Source organism: Zingiber officinale, chromosome 8B, assembly GCF_018446385.1.
Source record: "Zingiber officinale cultivar Zhangliang chromosome 8B, Zo_v1.1, whole genome shotgun sequence".
Taxonomy (NCBI): Eukaryota; Viridiplantae; Streptophyta; class Magnoliopsida; order Zingiberales; family Zingiberaceae; genus Zingiber; species Zingiber officinale.
Window position 1 is genome coordinate 53,459,121 of NC_056001.1, and position 12,819 is coordinate 53,471,939.

Below are 12,819 nucleotides of genomic sequence, written 5' to 3' on the forward strand. Positions count from 1 at the left end.
CTATCTTGTTTCCTATTGGGTAATCATTTATGTCACAATACTCTTATAACAACTTCATCAAAGGTCTAAGCCAGAAGCGACAAAAGAGATATATCTGTGGGGTAGATAAAAGATTCCTCAGATACTCATTACACAATAAACTAACAAAATCCTACACACGATGCCACCTTATGATCACAGAGGTTATGAGAGGTGGTATAAAAAGGGAGGTCCTCTCCGTTGGCAAGATACGCAATCTACATCATTTGAGCTCTATTCTCGCGCGAGCCCTTCTTTGTTCTTAACTCCTTAATCCAGAACTGTACTAACTTGAGTGTCGGAGGGCCTTGCCAGGGATCCTCTTCCCTGGTCTTTGGTCACTAACTCTCTGTTGGATCGTCGGTGTGTGCGCAGGATCAAACGAAGCTTCGTCAAGAAGGAAAAAGTCTTGTTCTAGTCAAACATCCATCCATAATCACCAACACACTATCTCTACAGCTCTCAGATAGGATCAACCGATATGACTTGAATACCTCAAATCAAAGGAAAATTACACTCAAGTTGCAATGAGATATTCATTGACATATCCATATAAGTATAGAATCATATGAAGTCTCATGGCAGGTCACTCCAATGAACTAGTTACTAGCATCCACATTTAACTCTCGACATCCCAATATTTTCAACCAGTGAGGAACAACTGCTTGGTTAAACTAAGGAATATAATACGTGATAATCTCTCAAAATCGATGATGTATGAACTGATCAATTCATCAACTAGGAAATATTTCAATACATTCATAATTACACATGTGAGATGCTCACTAGTTGTGATTCAATCACAAGTTATCTCATTCTATGAATCGTATTATAGACATTCAGTAAATAAATTTAAGATCCAATCTTATACATAAAAAATGTATACTTAAATAATAAATTTTTATTTATTCAATAACTAGTACATTCCATAAAGTGATGTCTTAGGATATCTCTCAAGTAAAATCTAAATGTTAGTATTGTGAAGATTTTTCACTTAGAGTTTCCGTTGCAAGTCAAGTTTAAAGAAGTGAAGCAAACTATTCACTCCCTCTAGCTCATACACAAGAGGCATAAGGGTTCGAGGCTTCAATGCCAATGGCCCCGGGGCCATGGTGCAAATACAAAGGGCTCAAGCAGTTTCTCATGCATTCAAATCCCAACTGCGACGCATTGTATAATTTTTTTTTTAGTGAGATGAAAAATCTAAGACGTTGGCGGCTAGGTGAGGAGCAGCTCATATTTCAATTTGCATGATGGTCGGTCTATGGGGTCGGATCGTCCGCCTCTAGGACTGGTTGGATCAAAGTATTTGAGGTCAATGACACAAGTTGAAATGCCTAAGAACTTGTTTACTCCCACCAAAGAAACCCCCTTATCTGTGGTGTTCTTCAATTACCTATATCAAAGCCCAAGGAGAAAGGGCAAAAAAAAATACTAAACAAACAATGCAAGTCTAATTGACCCCTTCTTTGCTAATTTTCGGTATCCTTGTGCCTAGTACTCTTTTCTCTCATGTGCTTGTTGCTTTCACACAAAGCTGAAGTTTAACTTGCTCCCACCAAAAATTAGATAGAAACAAAATAAAACAAAGAAAGGGATAACGAAAACGAGACAACAAGTTGACAACAAAGCCTATGACAACAACATCGCCTCATTATTGCTTCTCGTGTCATTGATGTCTAGTTCTCTTTGTTGTCTAGTAAATGTAGCCTATGATAGCAATACATCGAGTTGGCTTCACTCTGGGACGAATCTTCTTAAGAGTCCTCCTGAGCTCTAGTCTAACCCAAAGATTTTATTTTTCTCATCTATTGTAAAAAATGGTTTCATAAAAAAAAATCATTTTTAAATTTATCATCCATTAATTCTTTTTGTATTTTTTTTTACTTAGTCCATCCCTTCCGCACTCAAAGTCCAACCCATCTCTTTTTCCTTGGATCCAAAAATAAACTAGCCAACGAGTGAGTAATGAACTTAAATTGAGACAAAAGGTGGATTGAAATTCCATCAAAATTGAATTGTCTTTATGCTTTTATTATTACCTTCATAAATTATCTACTAAATCTATTATGTAATACTCACATCATTGTGTGTTATGACATGGCTAAGTATGAAAATATTTATTTTATTCTTTTAAATTATTATTTAAATTACTTGGAGATTTTTTTTTATTAATAGAAATTTAAGGACATTTAATAATTTGATAAATATACTGTTCCAAAACATTTTCTCTAAAAAAATACTATAAATAAATAAAAGGTAGTTGATGCATGCAAAATGGCATGGCCGACAAGTCAAATGATTTGATCATTCGATATAACTTTGTCGGACACGCACCATCAAGCTGGACAATTTTCACGTGTCGATTCCAAGACACCAACCACGGTTCATCTCCCGTGTCGGACGGTCCGACAGTTTTTCGCTGTTTCCCGATCGGCAAATTCAAGCTGTCAAAGCGGTATGCCTGTTCCATCCGTGACAGCTGATGAACCCGCGCCGTTCATCGTACGGACCGGCTCGCTATGGCAGCTCAATCAAGGCCTGGCCATGACGCACCATGCATTATGTCATGCAGGTCCACGAACATAAATTATAAATTAAAGACCGTCCCAAACTATATAAATGATCCGAGGCATTTCTTTTTAAAAAAAAAAAAAATCAAAAAACAACGTTAAGATATTCGGCAATTTATCAAATCACGCACTTAAATATCTTAATTAAACAAAAGACATATGTTACTTTAGTTTTTACCAAAGAACACATTTTTTCAAGTGCACTTCCCTTTTTATCCTTCTGACAAATTAAACCTTTTTTGTGTCGTTTTCCTTTTCTCTCTCTTCTCTTTCCTATTACCTCTTTCATCAACGAAATGTAAGATTTAGTTATTTTTTTTATAACATTTTAATACATTTAGAGAAGCTAAAATAAACAATGGATAGCATAGTTAAACTCCTTGCAACATCAGGAATCCACAGGAACTGAAATGGGTGTAATCTGAGGTCTCTAGGTCTATTAGTGGATTTCGGTCAAAACCCACTGATGGACCTAGAGAGCTCCGATTGCACCCATTTCTATTTCTATGGATTCCTGGTGTTACAAGGAGTTCAAATATGCTATCTATTGTTTATTTTGACTTTTAAAAGGTGTTAAAATAGCAGAAGAAAAAATCAACAAAAATGCTCCAAATCAGGCCCAACGTGGGCCTGATATGATTCCATATCAGGCCTAACGTGGAGCCTTTTTGCTGATTTTTTCTTCTCCTATTTTAACACCTTATAAAAGTCAAAATAAACAATGAATAGCATAGTTAAACTCCTTGCAACATCAGGAATCCACAGGAACTGAAATGGGTGTAATATGAGGTCTCTAGGTTCATTAGTGGGTTTCGGTCAAAACTCACTGATGGACCTAGAGAGCTCCGATTGCACCCATTTTAGTTTCTATGGATTCCTGGTGTTACAAGGAGTTCAAATATGCTATCCATTGTTTATTTTGACTTTTAAAAGGTGTTAAAATAGCAGAAGAAAAAATTAGCAAAAATGCTCCAAATCAGGCCCACGTTGGGCCTGATATGAAATCATATCAAGAGTTTTTGTGCAAATTAATTTTTCCTTGTGGATCTGATAGGATTTTTCCTTGAGCTTCATACAATGTAGAGAAATTAATTTGATGATAGAAAACCAAGAGTTCTGTTAGTCCTATGATTTAATTGTCTTTTTCTCAAGCATGTTGTGCAAATTGATTCTCTGTTCCTCTGAACATTGTTTTATCAGTATATTGCTGATAAGTCCATCTTTGGATCTTGTTTGGTCAGCAACTCTTGATGAATTTCTTGATGGATCTAGTAGGGTTGTTGCTTGAATTTGTGCCTAATTCTTTGTGTTTATTTTCCCTTGTCACCCCATAATTGTGTAATGCCAATGGAAATGGTGTGATTGCCATAACCCACAGTCAATTTTTTTTACTTTAAAAAAAAAATTACATCTTCAGCAATAACTTACTGCTTCCAATAATGCTTTGACATCTGAATCAACAACCTGGTGTCCGAGCTTGCGCAAACCATACTTTAACTCATCAAAATTTATCTGCCCTTTTTTGTTGATATCCATATTCTCAAACATTTCCTTTATGTCGGCAATCTCCTCCACAGACAAGTGTTCAGCTATCACCTGCATTAACACAGTTTTAGAATGAACATAATAATACTAGGTGTGTCTTGGAATAATCAGCTGGACAAATGTCAAGCATTCACACAGAAAGAAATCATGAAAGAAAATATTCTCACCCTAAGAGCTTTCTTTTTAAATTTATTTATCATTGAAAATTGCTGGAGTCTTGCTCGAACAGTTTCACCAAGATTTACATTGGGTGCCTTATTGGCATTCTGTAGCCAAGGATGATCTGTAATGTGAATCATGAGGGTAATGTTGAGAATACAGAAGATATGATGCAGTATTAAGGCAAAGGTATTAGCAGATATTGCAATATACTGATAAAACAATGTTCAGAGGAACAGAGAATCAATTTACACAATATGCTTGAGAAAAAAATAATTAAATCATAGGACTAATAGAACTCTTGGTTTTCTATCATCAAATTAATTTCTCTACATTGTATGAAGCTCAAGGAAAAATCATATCAGGTCCACATTGGGCCTGATATGGTTCCATATCAGGCCCAACGTGGGCCTGATATGATTCCATATCAGGCCTAACGTAGAGCCTTTTTGCTGATTTTTTCTTCTGCTATTTTAACATCTTTTAAAAGTCAAAATAAACAATGGATAGCATATTTGAACACCAGGAATCATAGAATGAAATGGGTGCATCGAGCTCTCAGTCCATCGGTTTGACCAAACCCACGACCCAGACCCCGACACACCCATTTCAGCCCGTGATTCCTCGATGCAAGGAGTTTAACTATGCTATCCATTATTTATTTTGACTTTTATAAGGTGTTAAAATAAGAAGAAAAATCAGCAAAAAAGCCCCATGTGGGCATGATATGAACCATGAGTTCGATATGGTTCATATCGGGCCATTTGGAGCCTTTTTGCTGATTTTTTCTTCTGCTATTTTAACACCTTTTAAAAGTCAAAATAAACAATGGATAGTATATTTGAACTCCTTGTAACACCAGGAATCCATAAAAACTGAAATGGGTGCAATCGGAGCTCTCTAGGTCCATTAGTGGGTTTTGACCGAAACCCACTAATGGACCTAGAGACCTCAGATTACACCCATTTCAGTTCCTGTGGATTCCTGATGTTGCAAGGAGTTTAACTATGCTATCCATTGTTTATTTTAGCTTATCTAAATGTATTAAAATGTTATCAAAAAAATAATTAAATCTTACATTTCGTTGATGAAAGAGGTAATAGGAAAGAGAAGAGAGAGAAAAGGAAAACGAAAAAAAAAAAAGGTTTAATTTGTCCGAAGGATAAAAAGGAAAGTGCACCTAAAAAAATGCATCCTCTGATAAAAACTAAAGTAACATACGTCTTTTGGTCAATTAAGATATTTAAGTGCATGATTTGATAAATTGCCGTAAGATATTTTCTCTCCAAAATTCAATTTATCAAATACCACGATAGCGAATAGGGACTGATATGCAAAGGTCAGTCGTAAGGGTAAAATATTCATTATAATTTATTATCCATATTTTTCGGTAAAATAGATAATATTTAACCGTTTAAAACAGATATCATCCTTTACTTGATAATTATTATAATAAAAAAATTAATTATTTTATTTTAAATAAAATTATTACAAATAAATTATTATTATATCAAAATACTCATGAATAATTTTTTTAAGTTCATCAAAATAATTTCAAATTAGTCAAATCATTTTAAAATATTAATTTTAAAACTTTAAACTCAGAATCATAAAGCCTAAATCATAAATCTGAATACTATTATATCAAAATATTTTTTTAACAACTTAATCAAAATTATTTAAACCTCCACTAAATCATTTTGGATTAGTGACAATGTCTAAAAGCTATAAGTAGTGTTGCAACACCAACAATATTATATGAAACGGTGAATTATTGATTCATATAGAAAAGTTTTTGAAATACGTAAATCACGTACTATAATTTTAAAAATATCAAATCATATATCCAATACTCATTTTGCCCTGCTCATACGCCAAATTGATTGCTACAATGTAACAATCAATTCAGACATTTTTTTTAACAATTAAAAAACCTTCTATAATCAAAAATTTATTGCTCTTAATCTAATGTATCAAATTGATATTTAAGAGTATGAATATAATCAGAAGAACTAGATGAACACATAAAATTTTATTTCATATCATTATAAACTCTCTACGTCTATCAACCGATTTCGACCAAAATCGATTGATGAATATGAAGAGCTCGGATGACATGAAATAAAATCTCATGTGTTCATCAAAATCTCCTACTTATATACATCCATGTCCTCAAAATCAATTTGACATACTATATTGAGAACAATAATTTTTTTTTTTAACACAAATTAAAATTTTTAATTATTAAATAAATACTTTAATTAATTGCTACAAAGGTTACTAGTCATGATCACAAAATATACCAAATCAATTGCTACACTATAATAATAGATTAAAACTTTTTTATGATTAAAAAATTTAATTCAAATTTAAAAAACAACTACTCTAAATATTCTTATGTTTGAGAGGATATATATAATAAGAAAAACTAAATGAACACATAATACTTGATTACATATCATTCCAAGTTTTAAAGATTTATCAATTAATTATGATCGAAACTATAATACTCAGAATGACATTGAAGTTCTTCTAATTCTACTGACTATATTTATACTTTCGAATATCAATTTAATCCACTATATTAAAAATAATAAATTTTTTATCATAGAAGATAATTTAATCATTTAAAAAATAATTATGTTGGAATCAATTCTTAGAGTGTAGCAATTGATTTAATAATTTAAAACTAAAATACATAATTTGGATATTTCAAAAACTTTTCTATATATATTAAATATTACCCGTTAGAGTAACTACCACACTAATACCAACAATACTATTAGAAAGGTATTTTTTGCAATAAAATATCTAATAAGACACTCTTTTAAATATTTTTTAAAAAAAAACAGAAGGATGTCCTTTTAGTAATTTACATAATTTGAAATGTCCTTTACAGCAAGCTGGGGACCCAGCAAAGCAACTATAATTCTATTTTTTTTTAGAAAAATCATATGTAAAAAAATAAATCTAATGGAAAATTTGAAGAATAGACACCTAAAGTAATGGAACCTACCAAATTAAAAATGATGAATCATTAATTTATGTGTCTATATCTCTAAGATTTTTTATTATTTATTTTTTATTGTTCGTTTAAAATATTCATGTTATTTAAATTTTTATTTTTTTTTATTATTTCCATAAATATTTTACCACTGCACATTCACCTTTAAACTCATGATAAGTCACACAAATTGTGCTAGTGTGTGTTCAAGAGGAAAGAAATCTAATCATAATCAATCCTTAGATAAATCTACTAACTGAAAAAATATATCTATACTCATCAAATCAACTTGATTGTACCCTTGAATCAACTTATCATGCATAGTGACCGTGAGTTAAACATTAGTGAAACTATAAAAACAAAAAACAAAAGGGTAGAAGGAATTTGAGGATGTTTAAGGGGTTGAGATGGAATTTGTCTGACCTTTTCAATTGAAGCTAGGTGAGAGAATGCAGTTAGAGGACAAAGGGCGCAAAGAAGATGGCAGGAAGGGACAAGTGTATCCGTATCCCCCCCTTGAAGGAGCAGTGACACACACTCATTGTCCTCCAATTAAGTCCCTTGCAGTAGCCCCTCACCCTTTTTCATCATTTCGCCCAGTATTCCTCTGCAGACCCTGTTTACTTCCATGCAACCACTGCACAAACAAACAAAATGCAGGAGGAAGAGGATGCCAAGATAATGGACAAGCGCAAATGAGTTATAAGTAGGAAAGAAAAGAAGGGCAGCATCAACCTTAAGTTTAAACACTTTAATAATGTTAAAGATTTAGGGTTTAGGGTTTCAATATGATTATTCATAATCCTTCTATCCAATTCAATACAATTCCTTCTTTCTGGAAGAAAAATACTAACAAAGAATAACAAAGAGTATTATTCAGGCTTGACATCTTTTATTGCTTGACATTGTCTCATTGAAGATTACTGCAGAACAACAGATCATTCTTAAACTACAAGACAGTGTTTTGTGCTTTAATAGAGCAGAAATCGAGCCTCGGGTGTTCTATTTTTCCAACAAGAAGAAGACTTCCAGATGCATTTCACAATATATATCGAATTAAAGTTGAATGCACAATGAACAATTCCATTCCTCATCTACTTTGATGCTACTACTCATTAACAAATGTCGATAATTAACTCCACAAACAACTACTCCATAAAAGAGGAAGAAGAAATTAATGACGTTTGCAATGGAAATTAGAATAATGTCTGAACTTTGCATTTTCTATAAAATGAAATTAAGAAACTAAATTAGGCTAGAAATATTTTTAAGAGATGTTTGAAATTTTTAAATTCTTTATATATTTGTTAGCTTAAGTTAGACCTTCGATTAGGATAAATGGTATTTTTTTTAGAAAATAAAAGGGAATTAATTAAATTCTACCAATCCCTAAATCATAATTGAGAAACCTCTACAATTCATGTTGTTAACATGTCGTGTTTCTTTGGCCTCTAGATATATTGACCATGTATCGGCATTTGATATTATCTTCTCTTAATTTTGTATTCTTATATCATATTTGATGCTACACCCATTTTCGTAGTAATACTATCATTAATTATCTAAAAGAAAATTATTCTAAATATAAATTTCACATTCACTAATATATTTTCCTCTCTAACTACAAGTATATATATTGTTGCTCATAATACTCTAAGTGTCGGTCTTACACAAACTAACAAGACAATTATCATGTTATAATATTTAAACCTATATATATATATATAGACATTACACTTAGTTTAAATTCCATTCCTATAATCAAAAGTTGAAAGTTTTGCATTGTAAGATTGATCAGATTTAGTATGCAAAACATAAATTCACAGATTAAACTATCATTTTCAAGGATATTATGTTATATACTAATATGCAAGAGAAAGAAAAATAAATGAAATAATCAAGAAGAAATGATACAATCATGCTCAAACACTGTTCATTTTCTGAAGGAATAATAATAATGCAGTGACCAATAGAACAGAAAGAAGTTGCAGCCTTGGAAAAGAAATTGAATGCATAGTTTAATCTTTCTGCAGAACAACTATTATTATTATTATTTTATATGAATAAAAAGAAAAAGAAACTCACTAGAACTGTAGCTTCATCTCCCTCTTCTTCTGCTTTAATTCCATGTAGATGCAGTGACCAAACTTCAATATATCAACATCCAAGTTATCATCACTTAAGATCATATTTAGAGGATAAGAACAGAAAAAAACACACAACATGAAATTTGAATTCAAGGTCACAAGAAAGCATGCATTATATGCAGATCCTGCAAATCCCTTAAAACCTGGATTTTTCTTGGTAAGTGTAAAAAAATGACACCAAATTCAATAGCTATGAGACAGAGAATCATTGGGAGAGTGATCGATGGAGAAAGAGAGAAGTCAAGTTCAGTGATTATTCCATGGATTACAGAATTGATGAGGTGCATAATTAACAAAGAGAACGAGATCGATGGACCTGCAATTTAATTACTCTCTCTAGTTCGATCGAAGGCGATGCGTGTGTCAAGGTCTGTTTTGGTGTGGGAAGAACGGCGTGCCGGCCATGAACGCGCTCAGCGGCGCCGGATACGGGTCGAGCAGTTGGTCGACGGATGGCGCTGTCGCCGTCGCGTTGATGTCGGCGTCTCTGAGCGAGGCCGCAGGAGTGGGGGAGGAGGAGGAGCCGGTCTCGCCTGGTTGGAGGTGATGATGGTGACGGGAAGAGGAGAAACCGCCGCCGCCGCCGCCGCCGCCGACGCCTCCTGGGTATATCTCCGACCCCTCCTCCGGGCCGTGGTCGTAGAGCAGCCCCTTGAAAACGTGACCGCCGATGCTTACCGCCGCCTGGTAAGCATAGACGTCGTCCCCCTCGACCACGTGGCTCACCCGCACGCATCGGAACACCGCCGGCGCGCTCAACTCCGCCGGGAAGCTCTCCTGTAGCTCGCCAGCTGCCGGTCAAGTCAACGAGATGAGAAAAGAAAAATCACGATAGTGGAGCGAGATATGGCAAATAGTGTTTTAGATTACAACATTGTTGATCGAACACGCTTGCATTAATGGCGGAGAGGGAGACGGAGATAGGGGAGAGTAGTAATACTAGTCGGAAATTGTAGTACCAACCAAACGTGGATGCGGCTGCGATTGCAGTCGTGGGTTGCGTGCTCACCGCCGCGAGCTCCCGCTGGCGTTTGGAAGGCTCGGTGCCGTCGCAGCTGGTGAATTCCGGCTGAGGAGCGGCGGCGAGCTGCTGCTGGCGCTCGCGGCGCTTGGCGGCAGGGATCCAGGTGCTCTTGACATGTGTTGGGCAGTCAAAGCCGCGGCTTTTGCAGCAGGTGCGGCAACGGAGGTAGACGCAGTCCTTCTTCGCCTGGTTCCCGCAGTCCCGGCAGCTCACGCCGCTGAGCGGTTGGGCCTCGTCGGGGAAGACGATGGCACCACCGGGGTAGATCTGGCCGTGTTGCTGCCAAAGCTCCAACCCCCGAATCTCATACCCAGCGGCAGCGGCGTCCTCGTCCCGTCCGCCGCCGCGGGGTTCACAAAGAAACAAACCGCCTTCTGCAGTAGGCACTCCGCCGCGCGGTGGCTGACGACCGCTCCCGGCGCCGCTGCCTCCTCCTCCTCCTCCCAGAAAAAACCCTGCCATAACTCCCTCTCCCCCCGCCTTAATTATATCTGCCCATCCCTCCGAGGGATAAAGAAGGCGAAGGCACGAAGCGGAACGGTCGGCGCCGTATGCTTTTTTTCAGCAGCAGCAGCTGCTGCTGCTTTTTTCTCCCCGGCAGCGTGCTGCTGCTGCTTTTTTTTCTCCCCGGCAGCGTGCTGCAAGCGGCGGCGTTGCAGCAGAAGCAGACGACGCTGCCCGTCCCTTCTCTCTCTGTATATATATACAGTTATACACACACGGCTCCACTTCCCCTTCTCTGCTTCTTTAATTCCTCCTCCTCGCCCGCTACACGCTTTGCTAGCTGCTGCGCTCTTCTCTCCGCTTGTCTTGATATCCGAAACGGAAAGAAACCAATTTGGGGGAAGAGAAAGAAATCAGAGAGTCGACAGATTCTGCTGCGACGCCGCCATGGCAACGGCTGTGGCAGCAGCCTCGATTACCGATCTATGGCTCCGCACCACCCCTTCTTCTCTCCCTTCCAATTTCCTCTCTCTCTCCCTCGCCTCTTTCCCCAATCCCTATACCCCTCGCCCACCCCCTTCCTTCTCTCTCTCTCTCTCTCTCTCAGTCCCCCTCCCTCCGCCTCTCGTAAGCGTGTTAGCTTTAGCGTGTCGAGCAAACATTTTATTTTATTTTTAAATTTTATCCGTAATATTCTTAGTGTCACTGTTATAATGGAAAGTTAGAAGCCATAACCGGGTAAGTTAACCAATTAGTATCGTGAAATTTGATTTATTTATTTATTTATGAATTTAAGTTTGATTAACTTTAATTTAAGCTTAATTCGTATATAATTGAGCTTCCAATTCAATTTTATTACTAAATTTTTATAATTTTAAATTTATTTAAATAAGTTTGACTACTATATTAATAAAATTTAATTAATATATATAATTCATCAATTTTTAGTTTTAAAATTGTTTATGAACACCATCCTTATTCATGTTTATATGTTAAGTTTGTTCAATTAATTTAACAAGTTATTTAAATTTATTGATTTAATTAATTTATATGTATTGAATAAATATAAATAAATTAATATTAAATATTTATTATTATTATTAATAAGTGTTTGTTAAAATATTTATTTTATCTGGAGGATTCGAATGAATTTGATAAATCCGATGGTAAATAATGACGGAGACTGCATTTTATTGGTGATAAATTTGGTAATTGAGTGGACGCAAATTCCCGTATTTAACGAACTGCATCGTCTCCGGATCATAAATTCCTTTTAAAGGACGTGCACGTGTACGCTGGATGTTGTTGGTTGCGTACACGAAGGCCCAGTGCATGTGAAGGCCATTATAATTTTGTCTAATTATGGAATTCATACTGTTTATTTTTGTTAGAGCCTGTTTAGGATTTAATGTTTACCACCATGTGAATCCGATAGAGATGACGGGACAAGAGCTTCTAGTTCAAAATTATCTTCCTCGACGTACTTACCTACCACTCGCCTTTGTTTACTTCATACAAATATACAATACAATGTTTAAGTTTTAATATTTTCATTTAATATTTCCTTAATTTATTATCATAATTCCTCTTATTTCTCTAGGGATCTTGAAAGTAAAATAATATAAGCACAACGGAATAAATAATAAGATCATTTCTAAAGATCTATGCGAAGAAAACTATATATTAATTGAAGGTTGAAAGTTCTATCTTTGTTGCATAAACACGAACTCCTAACAGTAACTTTGTCCTCTATGGATCTCAGCACGATCAAGTGGTCGTGCCTCTGCAGTATCCATACGAACACGTTCCATCCATCTAACAAACTCATGATTTAGAGAAGAACCAACTTTATAGTGCTAGCCACTTAGAAGATTCAGCCAAAGAGGAAGAAGGAGGAAGAAGATT

General features: G+C 35.6%; 1 protein-coding gene across 5 annotated transcripts; it reads right to left on the reverse strand.

Moving 5' to 3' along the window:
• Positions 1 to 4,015: 4,015 nt before the first annotated feature.
• On the reverse strand, positions 4,016 to 11,526 carry LOC122017302 (protein SHORT INTERNODES-like). 5 transcript variants are annotated; one of them, XR_006121322.1, is made up of 6 exons: positions 10,406 to 11,526; positions 9,763 to 10,237; positions 9,385 to 9,446; positions 7,723 to 7,936; positions 4,304 to 4,419; positions 4,016 to 4,187 (listed from the first exon to the last, which is right to left on the reverse strand). XR_006121322.1 is itself a non-coding variant. In XM_042574868.1 (4 exons), the coding sequence occupies exons 1-4, from the start codon at positions 10,930 to 10,932 to the stop codon at positions 7,852 to 7,854; spliced, it is 1,149 nt and encodes a 382-aa protein (XP_042430802.1). In that variant the 5' UTR covers positions 10,933 to 11,526; the 3' UTR covers positions 7,608 to 7,851. The 5 variants fall into 5 exon arrangements, 4 of the variants coding, with proteins under 4 accessions (XP_042430802.1, XP_042430804.1, XP_042430803.1 ...); XM_042574868.1 differs by lacking the exons at positions 4,016 to 4,187; positions 4,304 to 4,419 and having other exon boundaries at positions 7,608 to 7,936; XM_042574870.1 differs by lacking the exons at positions 4,016 to 4,187; positions 4,304 to 4,419; positions 7,723 to 7,936 and having other exon boundaries at positions 9,382 to 9,446; positions 10,320 to 11,526.
• Between the last annotated feature and the right edge of the window lie 1,293 nt (positions 11,527 to 12,819).